This window comes from Plectropomus leopardus, chromosome 9 (genome assembly GCF_026936395.1).
Source record: "Plectropomus leopardus strain MGB_pleo_1.0 chromosome 9, ASM2693639v1, whole genome shotgun sequence".
Classification (NCBI taxonomy): Eukaryota; Metazoa; Chordata; class Actinopteri; order Perciformes; family Serranidae; genus Plectropomus; species Plectropomus leopardus.
In genome coordinates, this window is record NC_142184.1 from 32,005,992 (window position 1) to 32,022,279 (window position 16,288).

Consider the following 16,288-nt stretch of genomic DNA (forward strand, 5'->3'; position numbering starts at 1 on the left):
TAAACTTTTTCCTCAGCGATGCTGACATGTCATGTTTTGATGACACGACGAAAGAGGGAATAACCGGAGACACTTAAATAAAAACCTTGACTCAAGAGTCATGTTTACTTGAGATCGGCTGAGGAAGAAGCCGCCCTTACACTTATCCGACAGTTCTCTCTGACAGTGTTGCATGATAGAGTGCAACAAAAGCGGTCCGGGCGGAGATATATTTTGCTGCTGTAGATGTCTTTGTCAGATATGTTTCTTTTCAATACGCTATGAGCCCACAGAGAAAAGCCTCCGCAGTGTACACATTGATTTTTTCTAATCAAAGACACGGCTCCCTTGATCCGGTGATGACTAACAGTGACTTGACAGATGAAGAGATTGCTCTCACCGGCGTGCTGCTGCGGCGCAGATGTGCGTTCACACCATCAGAGATTTGATAGCTGATTATTTAGTCGGATTGTTGACAGGAGTCCAGCAGGAATTTGTAAGTGGGACAACCCAGCAACAGCAGGGGGCCATTGGAAGAGGAAATCTCACGTTCATTTAGGGGCAGGGTGCACAAATAGGCCAATTACAGCCCGGTGGCTGACACATACATTCGTTTATCTCACACCCACATATAGACACATATAAGCTCCTTCTGTGGCCACCTCAGCTGACGGGAAGGACCATCTGTGCACACTTCCAATGGTAACGGGAGTGCAAGGAGAGGTAATATTCACCTCTTGAGGCAGACTCCTAAATAATTCAACTTGCCTTGATATCAAGAAGGATTTGGTGATCCCCGTGCACTTGACCTCTGCTTTTAGCTGGTCACAACCCAAACACTCTTGGTGACCATCTGGGGCCATGTTTGTAATCTAAGGTGGGTGGATGTATAGCATAGTGCCCATTAATTTGTCACGGGGCTTTATTCAATGACTCACCGGTATCCTGATTACGGGGGCGGCACTGCTGAGCACTATATCTAGCCGAATGAGTGTACATTTCCTACCTGGCTTCTGTGTTAATGCCATGTTCCTCGGTTTGCCATGGCTGACGTTGCGTCTCTTCATTGCCGGGTTTTCCAGCGACGGTAAAGTATACCACTGTAAAAAAGGATTTTGGAGAGTGTTAAATAAAACCCATGCATATCATTTCAATTTTACCTAAGTATAATGCATATTATACCTTCTCTTCCAATTTGTTAACAGTAACAACGGCAACATAAAACTAGAATTACCACCAAGCGGTTGTATGACTCCCCACACCCATCAAGCTGCACTTACAGTTTATATCCATGTCTGTGAAAACATGGATGCTTCACAAACATCTTTCCCCGCAGCAGCACAGAAGATCAGCATAGTTTCAAGGTGGACACCCAAGACTGACCTTTGAACTCTTGGGATATGAGATTTCAGCACTTCATCATTATAATCTATTAGACATTTCTGTGAAATTTTAGTGTACCAATTCTGGCCAAAAACATGTTTTATGAGGTCGCATTGAACTTGACTTTTGGCCTTCAACTAGGTGTGTGCGATATGACAATATTAGATTGTGAAGAATTTAAATATGTCCACGATCCGCCATCATGGAGAGATCATTATATCGTGCTACAGTGCACATGCAAAAGTATTGAAAAATCATGTAATGCAGTGAAGGACTGAATGTAGAATACAGCTGATTATTTGAAAACTGAGCTGCGTTTCATTATCACGGATCAAACTGCTGATCGCCGACAGCGCAGCATGGTTAGAGACAGACAGACAAACAGAGTGGAGCTTCTCCTCACAGCACCAAAGTGTCTGAATGAACCAACAGACAGTTATTCTTTAGACTTCTAAAAACTACTCTGTGTAAGTTTCAGATTTAGTCAGACTTTGGATGGAAGTATTTAGAGCGCGTCGCTCTGTGTCTCATCCAGCCGCTGGCACTGAGCTCTCGTTATTACCACCAGGGGCAGACATAGTGATTTGGGGGCCTGAGGCCACAGGCACATTACCTTATTTTCAACCTTTGTTTTAATTTAATATGAAATTTCCCTAAAAAATGTCTTCAGTGTACTCACTGATAGTAAATAAGTCCCTGAAGGAAAAAGGTTGGGAACAACTGTACACGGTCCAGGCATATACTAGGTCTTAAGTTAGTCTTTTAAATAGCTTCAGCTATTTTCTCAGCTGAAGCACTATTTTCTAGTCTGTTTCCTGCCTTCACTATAGATTCACAGATAAACCAATCATAGCAAACCATCAAGTCTTGGCTTTTTTCCCCTCCCCCTTTATTTCACAGGTGGGAAGTCATGGATAAAAATGAAAACACTGAAGAGTTTGCCCCCCCAAAAATTCAACACTGATAATATTTTACCTAATAAAAGATATGGTTCCATCAAAAAAGTGGAAAACAAAATTGTACACACAGATAAAAATCTGTTGAAAAAGGTACTTTGGCCTAAATGTTTTGTTATTCTTTTTTATTTTAGGGCTATATTTTTAAATTTCGGAAATTAGCTCGGTTGTACTGTTCAGTAACAAGCACAATAGTCTAAAATCCAAAATGAAAGAGAATCATGATAAAATCGTGATTGTGACTCTGCCTTAAAAAAAAAAAACGTGATATGATTTTTTTTTGCCATATCACCCACCCCTACCTTATCAGTTAATTCTTTAGGCCAAGTGGACATTTGTGTCAAATTCTTAGAAAATCAAGATCCTAATCAGATATTACTTTCAAGAGAATAAGATGGACACAAGGTCACAGTGACCTTGACCTTTGACCTACCCAACAAAATCTAATCAGGTCTTCATTGAGTTTGTTCAACACATGAAAAAAAATTCCCTTAAGGTGTTCCTGAGAACATATTGCCTCCAGCCTCAGCTATCACCAGTGCAGAATATCATGAAATATACTCCAATATTTGTTTAATCCCTGCACTGCAACATGAAAAAAAAAACTAATGAGTGACATCACAGTGGCTACGTACATAATTTATACAGTCTATGTGAGTTAATCGTGGTCTGACGGCTCTTACCCTACAGCACTATCAGGAGAGACGGGTGAATAAAATAAGGATAACTGTTTAATACAGATTTTACAGATAAATAAATGATGCAATGATCAAGATCTGACAGAAGACTTTAGCACTTGCACTCCGGAGGGTGATCTGTTATTGAGGGGCATCAGAGCAGCAGTAAGATAAATACCCTGTGAAGTACATACACTGATGTTGGTGGAGGCTGATGACTGAAACCAATGGCCGATGGTTGATGAATCTGTGCAGTCTAGGCGTTGATGGGGATATGAAGGGTGCACACTTGCCCACTTACTGAAAGTAAGTATCTGTAAGTTTGCATTACTGTTAATGCAATGTGACTCCTAGTTGGAAATTATAATGTTTCTGTGCGCTCTGCAGACACTTGTAGGCAAAAGACTGTATCATGGTGTTTCAAATTCCCAGTATCTACTCCTCTGCGGACTGCTGTTTTGTTTCTACGAGGCTTTGTCTCTTCATTGTTTGTTGTCAAGGGGTCTCTACATCTTCACCTGCGTCTCTACACTTCTCTGTCTCTCTACAGCAATTGGTTTTACTTTTATTGATGTTTTCGCTTTGTTTTTGGGTTACTTGACTGGTTCTGCTTTTATTGTGTTTTCCTTTTTTTTTGTAAGGTGGCTGGTTCAGCTCTGCGGCTTTGCCACGCTCGTTTCAGCTGGGAGTGGTGAAGCTTTCCATTAGGACACTGGGAATGCTACTGCTCCCCCCATGAGAATGCATATAGTGTTTGAGCTTTTTTCTTTTTTGTGAAGTAGTTTATGTTGTTTTTGAGTTTTCCTTCTTAGTTTGTTGATTTGTTTGTTGTGGGATTAATTACTTTTGTGTTTTATGTGTTTGTAATGTTAATTTTGATTTGTTTGTTCAATTTAATTAACTGCACGTAGATGTAGGTGACCTTTTTTAAATTTAACAGCCCATCATCTTAAGAAGAAAAAGGAGAATGTGATGTTATAAAATGTATGTATTTTTAGAATTACGTCTTGATCAGAGTGATTTCAAACCTGTGTGACCGTTTGAGTCTTAAAGTGCTTAAAGTTAAAAATACTTTTCAAGGGGTGGAAATCCCCTTGGGTGTTGTTGTCAACAATACTTAATTCTAAATAAATATACTATAAAAGAGCTTACATTCCCAGCCACCACCACTCTGCTGCAGATGCAACAAACTAATTACTGGGTGGAACAAACTTACAGTAAGAAATTATAAACGGCATTGTCTTGGCATTTGATAGCCTTTTAAATACAACTGGTTCATTCAAAGTCACTATGTATGAATATTTTAGCCATGCGATCAAAGTGACTCTTGGGACTGTAACATAAGTCCACCACTTTGTACTGACTAAAATATCTCAACAACTACTAATAGCTTGCCATGGAATTGTAATGCACATACTCCTGTCTACAGAGAGGGAGGTCGTTAGATTTTGGTTATTTCTTGTCTTTTCCTCAAGTGCCACTGGATTGTCAACTTTTTTGATTTCTTCTTTTAAAATTTTCGATACTCTGCAATGGAATTTGGTACTGATATCCATGGTGGCCCAAATAATGAGTCTGACTGACTTTGGAGTCCCTCTGACATTTCATGTCGCACATTCATATGATCAAAGTTCTTCCATCACTTTCGACAAAATACCAAAAAATCTACTAGACTGATTGGCACATCATTTTGTAAAGGGAGATCCCCTTACTTTTTCACTTAAGCCACCACTTTTTGTTAAGTGCAAATTTGCCAGTATGAGCACGCTAATGTGCTGAACTAAGATGTTGCAAATGCTTAACATTATCCCTGCTAAACACCAACATACTGTATCACTGCTGTCAGGCACTAAATCCTATCTCCAAAATTAGTATTTTTCAGGAATTTATAAAAATGCTGTGTTTTTAAAATGGATCCAATGAAGATAAGTTTAGTCACAAGCTTTTTTAAATACATTACATTTTGTGAGAAATGGTAAAACCCACTGACAGATGTAAACACCCCCCAAATTGTGGAGCGGTGTAGTGTAATTCAAGCAATATATTATCACAGGAGAGAATGAAGACTAAGTCTAAAAAAAATGCTGGAACGGACTAAATCGCCAATACAGTGAAAAGAATCCTCTGTCCACATGTCAGGATGTATTTATTGGCCTCATAGGCCACCACTGTCTACAACGCAATCTCAGTTAAAGTGCATCTTTAGGCTGTATCAATGCCAACATGAAGGATGCATGCAAGTACGAGGGCAGTGACGTTTACAGCCTTTGGACCAAATGTATCTATATTCATAGTTAAAAGGAGCATATATAATCTTTAAGAGATTTATAACAAAAATTTCTTCCACTGAGCAGTGGTTGCGACATCTGGAGTAAGCTCCAAGGGATCACCTGCAAGAGTTCTGATCGAAAGTGTGATCAAATAAAAGCCTTCACTGCTGCTCTACATGCAGCAGACAGTTTCTGACAAGAACTCTGTGTCAGAGCTTCAAAGAGCGCTACACACTTGTGCACAGAAAAGTGAATGAGTGATCTTGGTTCAGAATCTGTTTTGATCAATCTAAGATCATTCATTAATGTCCTACATAAGCAGCGGGGTAATGTATTCCAGTAGCAGCAAAGTAAGAGCTGTACTAGTTCATAGGATGTGTTATCTGATCACGTTTGAAAATCAACTGTGTTTAGTTGTTCTGAATGGCCAAGGCGAAACGCATGGCCCCAGTGATGCAAGAGATCGCAAGAGGTCAATCAGTGTCTGGAGCACGTTCCAGGACACCACCGTCAACACTACCAGTGACATCAATAAATTAATGTGGTCTGTGGAACTATGATTAGATCATTCCACAACAAGAAAGCAAGGATTACCAGAACCATTCAGGATGCCATAAACACAGCCACTGCAGCCAGTCTGGAAACATGGTAAATAATAAAGTAGCAGCCGTCGATGTAAGAGGAGGTAAAATAGAACTAAACGCAATGCACATGTTAAAAAGAGCTGACAGCATCTCGTTTCACTTGAGTTGTACCTTGTTTGATCTCATGTGACAAATAAATAATTGATCGAGCTTTGTGCCCAACCTTAAAGTTGCTCTGACTGTGAGCCCTCAATTACTGTCCTTAAGAAAAAAAAAAGAACAGAACTTTGACTTCAGAATCTTGGCCTAAATAACCCTCACTTATACCAGTTATACCACTCGTACTACTCTGTGGTGATTAACAAGAATAACTAGAAAGATGCCCTACATCAGGGACACTCAACTTGCTTGTTTGTTAGAAACTTGGATGTTTCTAGGATTTTAGTAGGTTTCTAGGGCTTGAGGAAATTTCTCAGATTTTAGGACATTTGTTGGATTGTAGGATGTTTCTACGATGTTAGGATGATTTTATGATTTTAGGATGGTTCTGCGACTTTAGAACATTTCTATGATTTTAGGACGTTCAAAGGATTTGAGGACATTTCTCGGATTTTAGGACATTAGGGGCATAGCCAGGACTTCTGTCAGCTATCTTCCCCTGGTGCTTTTTTCGATAAACAAGCTCTTGATGCTATTTTATGCACTCTGTCACCTTTTGTATACTAAAAGTAGAAAAACAAATTCCCAATGTAAATTACTTTATTTTTAATGTAAATTAGAAAACGGCTGGGGTCCACTCAGCACCCTATGGAGGGCCAGTTTTGGCCCACAGGCCATGAGTTGAGTGTCACTGCTCTACATCGAACCGTTAGCAGGGATGTATATGACATGTATATGACAACAAGAACAGTAGGAGCGTGCGCTATAGATTTAATGTTAATAAGATGACTGTCGGTAGCCGCGAGGGGACTGAATCATATGTGTGAAAAGTAGCATTATTGATGGGCTCCTAAAACTCAGTGAAGCATCTGTAGTATTGAACAGATCACAGAGAGTGTTCCCTCTGAAGCCAGCCTCTGTGAGGAGAGTTTCCTGGAACAGCCCCAGGATTTGAGATCACCAGGTCAGCTCACGCTCAACAGCACATGGTTTGCCTTCGTGATTCACATAGCTCCCTTTGTTACACTCACACTAACGTGCATCCACACAAAAACCCACACAGACACAGGGATTCATCCCATGCATGCATAAACACCTAGCCTACTAGGGTTGCCAAGATCACCTGTCAATCATTGCTGCTGCTTTTTAAAAGGAGAGGCAAACTTTCCCTGGATTATCTTTGTACAATTTAGTTTCTTATTTACTTCTCTTTAATGCTTTGTAGAGAGAGTGATGTAGATTTTTCAGGCTTGGATGGGATGGAACCAGCACCCTGAAGCAGTGGATGGTTGTTGAAGCCATCCTGAATGCTATGGGCAAAGGCAAATATTGACATAGGCAGATGCCAACTGTGAACCCACCTGCAACAGCCCAGGGGTAAGCCGAGATGGCCAGCGAACAGGTACCAACAAAGATGGGGCACCTGCGGCATCTGTGAGGTGAACACCATCTGTTAGCCACATACACACAACCACAAGAAAATGTCACTTCTCTGTTGATTTATTTGAAAAGGGTAACATTAAAGCTGGGGTAGGCAGGATCTGGAAAAGGCAGACTTTGAAAACCCAACCGCCTCCTGCAGCTCTCGCCTCTCTGTCCTAATCACTTCTCACCACACGGCCACGAGAATATGTACCCTGTGTTTCCAATAAAGTGATCGCTGTAGAGCTGCCTGCAGCAAATTCACTCAGGCCTTTGACCTGCTCTTTTTCTCTGTTCTCATTCCCAAGTTGTCAAATATTGTTGCTTTGACAGTGCTTTTGACATACGATCCTGATGCCAAAAGGCACCTTCCATGTCCATATGAGATGCCCTGGATGACATCAGTAAACTCCGCTTACGATAGGTCAGCAGTGTGGAACAAAAGACATCAAACAAAGGTGTGTCATATTTAGTTGCTGTGAGCTGTGAATTCACCACTTTTCAGCAGAATAGAGAAGATAACGTTATCTCAGTGCCTTATGATGCAAAGCCTCTCCTCCACTCACTGTATCATGTTGGCAGCTATGTACCAAACAGATACGGTAAAGTCAAAGGTGCTCACTCCACAGCAGAATTTGGGGACCAACATATCCACAGAAGTACACTGCTCAGCACACTGACTTGCAAAAAACCCAACAGAAAACAACTGCTCAACTTAGGGTTAGCAATTTGATTACTTTGCAATTTGTCAACTAAGCGGTATCCGACTGATAATTAGAATCTCCATTCTTCAGGGGCAGCTAAAGTAGGAAATTGTTGTCAATGCTGAAATAGCAACTCTTTCTGCCCGATTCTACGCCAGTCAGGCTTTCACAGAAGGTAAGTGCACGTGCATCCAGATCTGTAGAACAGCCAATAGGAATACCCTCTCTGAAATTACCTTTGCTTGGCACTGGCAAGAGGAGGTGCAGAAGTCTAGTTTTCTCTCAGATCATTTTAATATCAATATACTCAAAAGTGATGCCAAAACACCTAACTACCCCAGCTCCAATGCAAGTCTTTTATTTCTTGAAACATCAAGAATTTCTTTACTATTAAGACAATATGACAATTCAATGGCGGCCCTGCACACTGGCTGATGCTGATATCATTGCAGCATGAGATCAATACTATTTTGATTACAGTGAAAATCAATCGACCCAACCACTATTAAACCTAATGATGCTATGCCCTGGGACAATACAAGTCCTGCCTTTATGTGTCCATTGACAGTTGATTGAACTGGTTATCGGCATGGTATTACAGAACCATTAGAAGTACCTTATGGTTTTCATGGATGTCAAGTAAGTAAAAGAAATGATAACTACACTTAGAGCAAAACATTATATTGTCAATGTTGGGGCACTACAGATTAGAGAGTATTACAAGGGGATGAAGTCATCTGATGAGGTTAAGCAAATACATTTCTTATCACATATAAAGACAGTGGTTCCTCGTCAGTTGTTGTGCAGTAAACCTCAGAATTAATCACCTTCACAGCAGCAGCAGCATTTCTTTTGTTATCTCTGCTTTCACCATTTTTATTGCAAATCACAACGGCGCCTTTTGTACCACTCAAAGAGATACACCTTACAATTAAAATGTGAGCTCACAATATCACATTGGTGTTGGCCAAGGCTAAACAGGGGATCTTGACATTTCAGTATCTTAATTATCTCTGCCTTGTGCATCTGACCTCTCTTATATGATTGAGCTCAGTAAAAATGAAAATGATTTTTTTTAAATACCATGACAAATATTTTTTATTCATGGCACCTTTCCTGCACTGTTTAAATTAGCATGTTCATTTTAAAAATCTAAAACACTAGTTTGCTGATTCTACATGATTATTGTTACATTGTTTTAGCAGGGTGTGACAACAAAATATCACATTTTATATCCATTGAATTTATTTGACCTAATTCTCAACTGTTTTTTTTAAGTGATGGAACACCACTTGTTTCCCTGCAGCAACAAATACAAAACCCTAGTATAATACAGTAATTCCAAAACATTCAATGGCCTTGCCCCTGCATTCAGCAAAAAGTTGGTTGTTCTCTAAGAACATACACAAACATGCCTAAGAGAATGAAGGTCTTCTTGTTCATTTCCATATTGGAAGGAAATCAGCCAAGGGCATAAGAAATCCTTCTGCCTCCACCACCGCTCCACCTCACTCCTCTTCTTTTGGATTATTTTTCTGTGAATTTAGGGAATCTAAAAATTCAAGTCGATACTCTGTTCCCCACTGTAGTCATTCCATTCCCTACCTGTCCTTCTTGTCTGTCCCTGCTAAGAGCAGTATTAAGAACTATGGGTCAATTCTAAAATAGTCCAGGGTGACCAATTTGAGGTTAAAATCTGACTTAATTTGTATGACAATAATTTGTGTAATAACTTAGATGGGTGCAACTGTGTCTTTTGGGGGTGGTTTTGGTTGAGAGAGAATTGACTAGATTTCTTAAAAAAAAAACATGGTAAGAAGATAATGAGCAACGAGAGAAGAAATAATCCAAAAAATTAGGAAGAAGTACAAGAAAATTACAGAAAATTTCTAAAAATAAAAATAAAAATTACAAAATTTAAAAACGTTTCCAAACAAATGCCCTGGGAAAGGTGCTTTAAAAATAGAACAATTCTGTAACATAATTTTAAATATGTAAGTATGATAATAATAATCAGTTTTTCCCCCTAGCTTTAAAAAACAAATGTAGTCATTTCTTTCGATTTGAGACATTTATTATCAAAGTGCTCATTGCCTTTTTGTTTTGAAGCTTTAAATACTTCAAAGGCATCTGATAGCAGCACAAGGAAAGTGATGTTGCTCTACGTTTCAAAGGGGCAATAGTGCTACTGAAGTTTTACCTGAAACTAATCCACTGCATTTATTTCACCTGTTGCACAAATCTGCATTGATATACCTTCTGAATCGAACCATCTAAAATATACCCAGACCTAGCTGAGAGAAACCTTTTTTTGTTTTTGCTTAAAATCAATTTGAAATTTGATTTTTTTTTTTTTTTTTATCAAAGATGTTACTAGAACACCGAAAATCCATGAAAACCTCCCAACAGTAACTCATTTCATTTGTGAATACAACACAGCAGCTCAATATATCCACTGTACTGCGTCCAGGCTAAGAAAGAACAACCACATACACAAAACAACAAAGATAATCAGTGAAGCACATCTACCGAAGGCTTATGCCAAAGGCTCTATGGAACAAATGATGAAAAAAATCATGTTATACATAATTACTGACAAAGTTACGCAATGCCTTGTAGCACTGTAATTGGAACTTGGCTTTCAGTAGTTTTGTTGAGATTATGCAATATCCATATTGGACCTGATTAACTCAACAGCCACCTGAGGTTTAAGCTAATACAGTAAAATCTGTTGGTACACAGTGGGTGCAGAAAATTCAATTACAATTTAATTACTATACACAAAAGATTTGAGCCCTAAAATCCTCTGCTGCCACTGCTGACTCTGTATCTTCTATGCAAGGACATGTATGTGCGTTTAATTTCTGTTCAACGGCACACAGATGGACACCATGTGTACAAAGAAGAAAAGAAAGCTTAGAGACAGACTAATTCAGCAACATTGTTTTTTATCTGTAGTAAAATGGGTTTAATTATAACATCTACTCTTTCGCTCTCTCTCTCTGTGTCTCTCTATATCTCTCACTTCTGCAGTCTCAGTATCACTGTGGCTCTGCAGGGGGGATAATCTGTCAATAAGGCAATATTGCTTTATAGGACTCACGTTTGCATCATAGTGGACGCTCGGGGCACAGCATAATTACAAATGGGAAATAAGAGGCAACCATAAGTGTGCCACTATTGTTTTTATCCCAGAGGTAGGCTACATGTTCTTCCACCGTAGTGGAGGTCTACCCATTACAATGTTGATATGCCTTTGAGGGATGGAGCGATCTAGCTGGTTAGCTCAAATAGTCTAGGTTTCATTTAACCCACTGTCTTCTTTTTTAAGGGGACCAATAATGCTTTTCCTTATTTTATGTCATATATATATATTGTTAATGTTGGATGTTCATAATAAACATGGCCAAAGTTTTAAATAATGGGGTGAACATATGTGAAAGTAATCCCTGTGAGCAAAAACCTTAGGCTTCACAAATTGTTTTACTTTTCGAGACATGCCTACATCAGCTAGTGACACATCATCTGCTCCAGCCATATTAATGCTTTTGCAGATTTTATTGATGATTGATTGATGACGTCCCGGCTGCAAGTGGGAGTTCGCTTCCCGTCTGAATGTGATGTTTTTTATCCATACCTTAGCACGTGCCTCCTTCCCCTAAACCTAACTATCCATGCCAGATGTTCTGGCGTTGGTTCCCATGTGCTCCTGTTGCCTAAACATAACCACATGCTGCATCAATGAACCATGTGCATTTGATGACTTCACCATAGCATCTCAAAACAGCAGATGTAGGATACCTAAAACATACTGGCAAAGCAGCAACATGTGGCAAGTAGGGATAAGCTGCCTGTTGGTAATTCATGTGTAACCCACATCATCGGTAAGGCTGTGGTCATGTGACTAATGTGTTGACATGAGGTTGGGGTGGTGGACGGGTTAAGCAAAACACAACTTACCCCAGGGGACCAAAGTTAAGAGCCATGTAAAATCGTGTACACTTGCGAGTTGTTTCATGGTACATCATCACCATGTTTCTTTCCCTAAACTGCTACCGCTTACAACACATACATAACTTTGCATTAAGTACGTAACATCAGTCGTGGGGTGCTAGTCATATAAACCATTGTGTTTGCATTTTCATAAGATGGCCTATCATATGAACCATTGTACAAGGATTCCCTGTGGAGCTATACTCTGTTACAGTCATTTCTGGTTGCAAGTACACAGCTTCCTCAGAAGTAGCGTTTCAGACAGTGTGAACGGAGGGGTTCCAGCGCAGACAGTATGGAGAAAATAGTGTTTCTGAACATTAAACATGTAAATACGTTAAATTAAAACCCGAATTACAAGTATGAACCTGAAAATGACCATAAATGGTCCTCTTTAACTCTCATTCTGTCTTACCTCACCTGTGTCTGTTTACAGTGTGAACATCTAAAAAATACTGCCAATTTGATGGACTCAGCAACAGAATCTGAACCCTTGTTCAGAAATTCCAGAATAAAAGCCTCTTATAATCACAGTTAGAAGAAAAAGTTTGAAAAGTATGGTCTTATGTAATGTCTTCAAGAGATAGAAATGATGTCAACACTCGAGTATATATTTTTACCATATTCACACCCACTTGATGTTATCTATTTTCTGCCAGGGTTTGAATCATGTGTCGGGGTGCTGTGTTTATTAACCGTAGGAGAAGTATGCTCAGATACAACTGAAACTTCAGTAACAAACTAAAATACTGCACTGATGCAAGCAGTTTACACAGGTCCATGCTTCAAAGGTTTGTGGAAATATGAAAGTTCTAAACAAAGACTACACCTACATGACACAGCATGTTTCTTTAAAGAAAGGCGAAAAACATGAGCTGCAACAAAGATCTGTCATTTTCCAGCGCAAGTCTCATTCACTCACAAAGAGAAAGCCACTAATATGCAACCCCCACTCCAGCTCCACTTTGATTCAAAGAGGAATTCAATTGAAATGATTACAAAAGCAACAGCAAAAGAGAAGAATACTATGTGGGTTAAGCGTGCACACATTTCCGTCATGTTTTGTTATTACCTTATAATGCAATAAAAACTAACAATATGGCCATAAATCAACTTCCAAAGATGTTCACACAGTAAATTGCAATGATAAATATTAGCTCCATGCATCATCTCAATGATATGGCAGCAGAATGTGATATATCTGGAGGATGTGTTTGGAGGATGGTGTTGTATGTGGGGGAGTGTGGTGTGAAGTCCCTGGTGTGTCAGCAACATATCAGTAGAAACAGCTGAAGGGGCTCCTCTGGGAAACAGTGCAGGGGCACAAATTCACATTTTTCCGAGGGGGAAATTCAATTGTTTTCTCTTTTTTTTCATTTCACTGTATGTGGCTCATTGGTTTATGTATGCAAATTACAGTGGATCTGCTCTTTGTGTAAAAAATTTACATGATAAACCTCATTTACAACTAAAATTTGACTTCAAGATTTGAATTAAAGGCAGACCGCACAATAATGTCTGCTTATTCTTTGCCCTGTGACGTACTGTGATGTCCTCACAGGAAAGTCTTCATTATTATGAGACAGGTAGGAAACATAGATTGTTCCCATGGAAACAACCCAGTGAGGTATGTTTGGATCATGCATCAGCTCCATCTGCCAATATTTTCATCAATGTTCTTGTACCTTCTGCATACCTACCACTTGTTGTTAGTTCACCAGTTGCCATGTTCGTATTCAGAGACATGTTTCTGAAAGGAACCTGTTAAATTAGAAAAAGGGTGAATATTTTTGTGATAATAATAGTAAGGACGGCACATATTCTACTTTTAAACTCTTTCAAGGTCCAAGAGTCTTATCTCAGCAACAGTAAACCTATAGGCCTGAGAACCCTATGGGAATATATTATCATGAAAATAGGATCATGAAAATAGATTATCATAGATTAACAAGCAGCGTAGTATGCAGGCTGCATACTTCAAATGAATTTATCATGTCATTGTGAATGTGGTTTAAATTATTATGAGGATTAAACATGTTTGAAAAATATATTTTCATATTATTATGCATATGAGATATCTTTATTTAAAGCTTCAATACAAGAAAATCACACTACTTCCTGCATTTGCACTGACCCTTTCTTGCGGGCCTAAATTAGTACTGCAGGATTGTTGCATATGAATGTAATTGATAGGAGATGGGGTGGAATTAACGAGACGTTTCTAAAATGTCAAGCGAATTAGGGAAAATCTCCAGTGCATATTAAGAGTAATTTGTCTCGGCCGAAGTGAGCGGCCCACACAGTGACACCGGGATCCTGAACATCCTTGGCATGTTGCAAGATGGCTTCATCATCCATCACAAGTCAACCTGACAGCACAATGTGCCTGGCTGGCTTTTATGACTATTAGCCTCTGATCCCTCCTTGCCCATCCTGCTGTGATTCCCAGCAAGCCATGTGTGACTTTTTTCCCTTCCAAATGGTGATCCATCAATGACATTATTAGTACAAATAGCATTTCAACATACTGACACTCTTGTAGCGCTGACCTCTCTGTGAGAAGGCTGCCTACAGGCATGCACTATGGCCACATTTGTGCAAGCCCCTTTTTTATTTTTATAATATTTTATAGTTCATTTCTCTCCTCAGTCTTGGTTTAACTTCTCGGTATTTGTGTGATAAACCTGTTTTTAATATATTGTGAGTGCACTTTTGGGTTATTTGGACAGAATCAGCTCCTTAACTAATCTTCTGTCATTTACATTTTGTCTTATACTTTTTGTGCATGTTGCTTAAATACGCTGATAAACTCTATGGATGTGTAAAGAGAACAGGACAGAGCATTGGAGGTGAGCCCCCTGTTTACTTCTGTGAAGATTGCTCAATGGTGCATAAAGCCAAAAAGTCTCAATTTCCACAGTATTACCATATAAATTACCATACTATTGCCAAAAGGCACCTCTCATGTGCGCATGAAATGTGCTGGACGGCATCAGGTGAGAACACAAACGGACACAACCGGTCGCAGTATTTTTGTCTTCCGTCAAAAGGCACCTGCCGCGACCACACGAAACATAGCAGGATGGAATCAGGTTGAAATGCTGTCGGTGACAACGTAGTATAAGGAGCACGAGGGTGCCTATAGGGTGGATGTGAGGGATGGTGGATGGTTCCAACAAAACCCAAACCTTTATGCGGGACTCTGGTGTTTGCTTCTGATCTGAATGTAATGTGTAATTTCTACCCCTTAACATGTCCCCTTATTTCCTACTCCTAAACCATCCATGCCAGCATGGATAACCACGTGCTGCGTCATCCCACCATGTGCATTTGTTGACATCACTGTAGCGTCATTGTGGAATGTAAACAGCAGATTCAGTGGGACACGTGAAACGTAGTTAGTCCACCGCATCAGCAAATAATGAGTATTAGTGAGACTAAAACTTTACACCAGACATTTTAGCAGTGGTGTGTCCAGCTTAAACTTATTTAAAAGACACATGGACCTACTCAACAGCACAATAAACTGGAAACATACAAATGTAATATAATAAAAAGCTGCCATACTTTATTCCTACAAATCATCAAAAAGAAATGACACCTCCAAAAGTAGGCTAAAAAACACTTTTTGCATACACTGATGGCCAAGGCTACTCAGTAACCATTCATACACACTCATTATGATGGTGCGGTATAGGAGCAATTTGGGGTTCAGTATCTTTCCCAAGGATACTTCAACATGTTGACTGGAGGAGCCAGCGATCAAACTGTCACAACCTTCTGATTAGAGGACGACCTGCTCTCTCTCTAAGCCATTGCTGCCCCAACGGTCACTGCTTTGAATGACACTTAGTCGAAACAATGTAAAACGGTGAGCAACTGGTATGTAGGTGTTACCCAATCAGCAGCGATATATATAAACCAAATTCTAGTAGATATTTACTTATTATATATACATTTTTTGTTTTTAATTCACACTGTGGCAATGTACATGTATGCTTCTCAACTATTATAGCCCCTTTGATTTCGATCTAATTAAACTATGCTATATTAAAAATACGTGCGCTTTCATTACATAACAGGGTGCTCAATGCGCCACTGTCTCTGTTTGAATAAATGTTTTGCTCAGCTTTATCAGGGCTGAATGTGCCCCAGATAACT

At 39.5% G+C, this 16,288-nt stretch overlaps 1 protein-coding gene across 4 annotated transcripts in view; it reads right to left on the bottom strand.

Annotated features, from left to right (window-relative positions):
* The window catches only part of LOC121947246 (neuronal acetylcholine receptor subunit alpha-4), a 63,337-nt gene that overhangs the window by 16,894 nt on the left and 30,155 nt on the right, over positions 1 to 16,288 (bottom strand). For all 4 annotated transcript variants that reach the window (XM_088082509.1, XM_088082508.1, XM_088082510.1 and 1 more), the window contains one exon: positions 986 to 1,079. In XM_088082509.1, the coding sequence (XP_087938635.1) occupies positions 986 to 1,079 (94 nt within the window). The remainder of the gene's footprint in view (positions 1 to 985; positions 1,080 to 16,288) is intronic.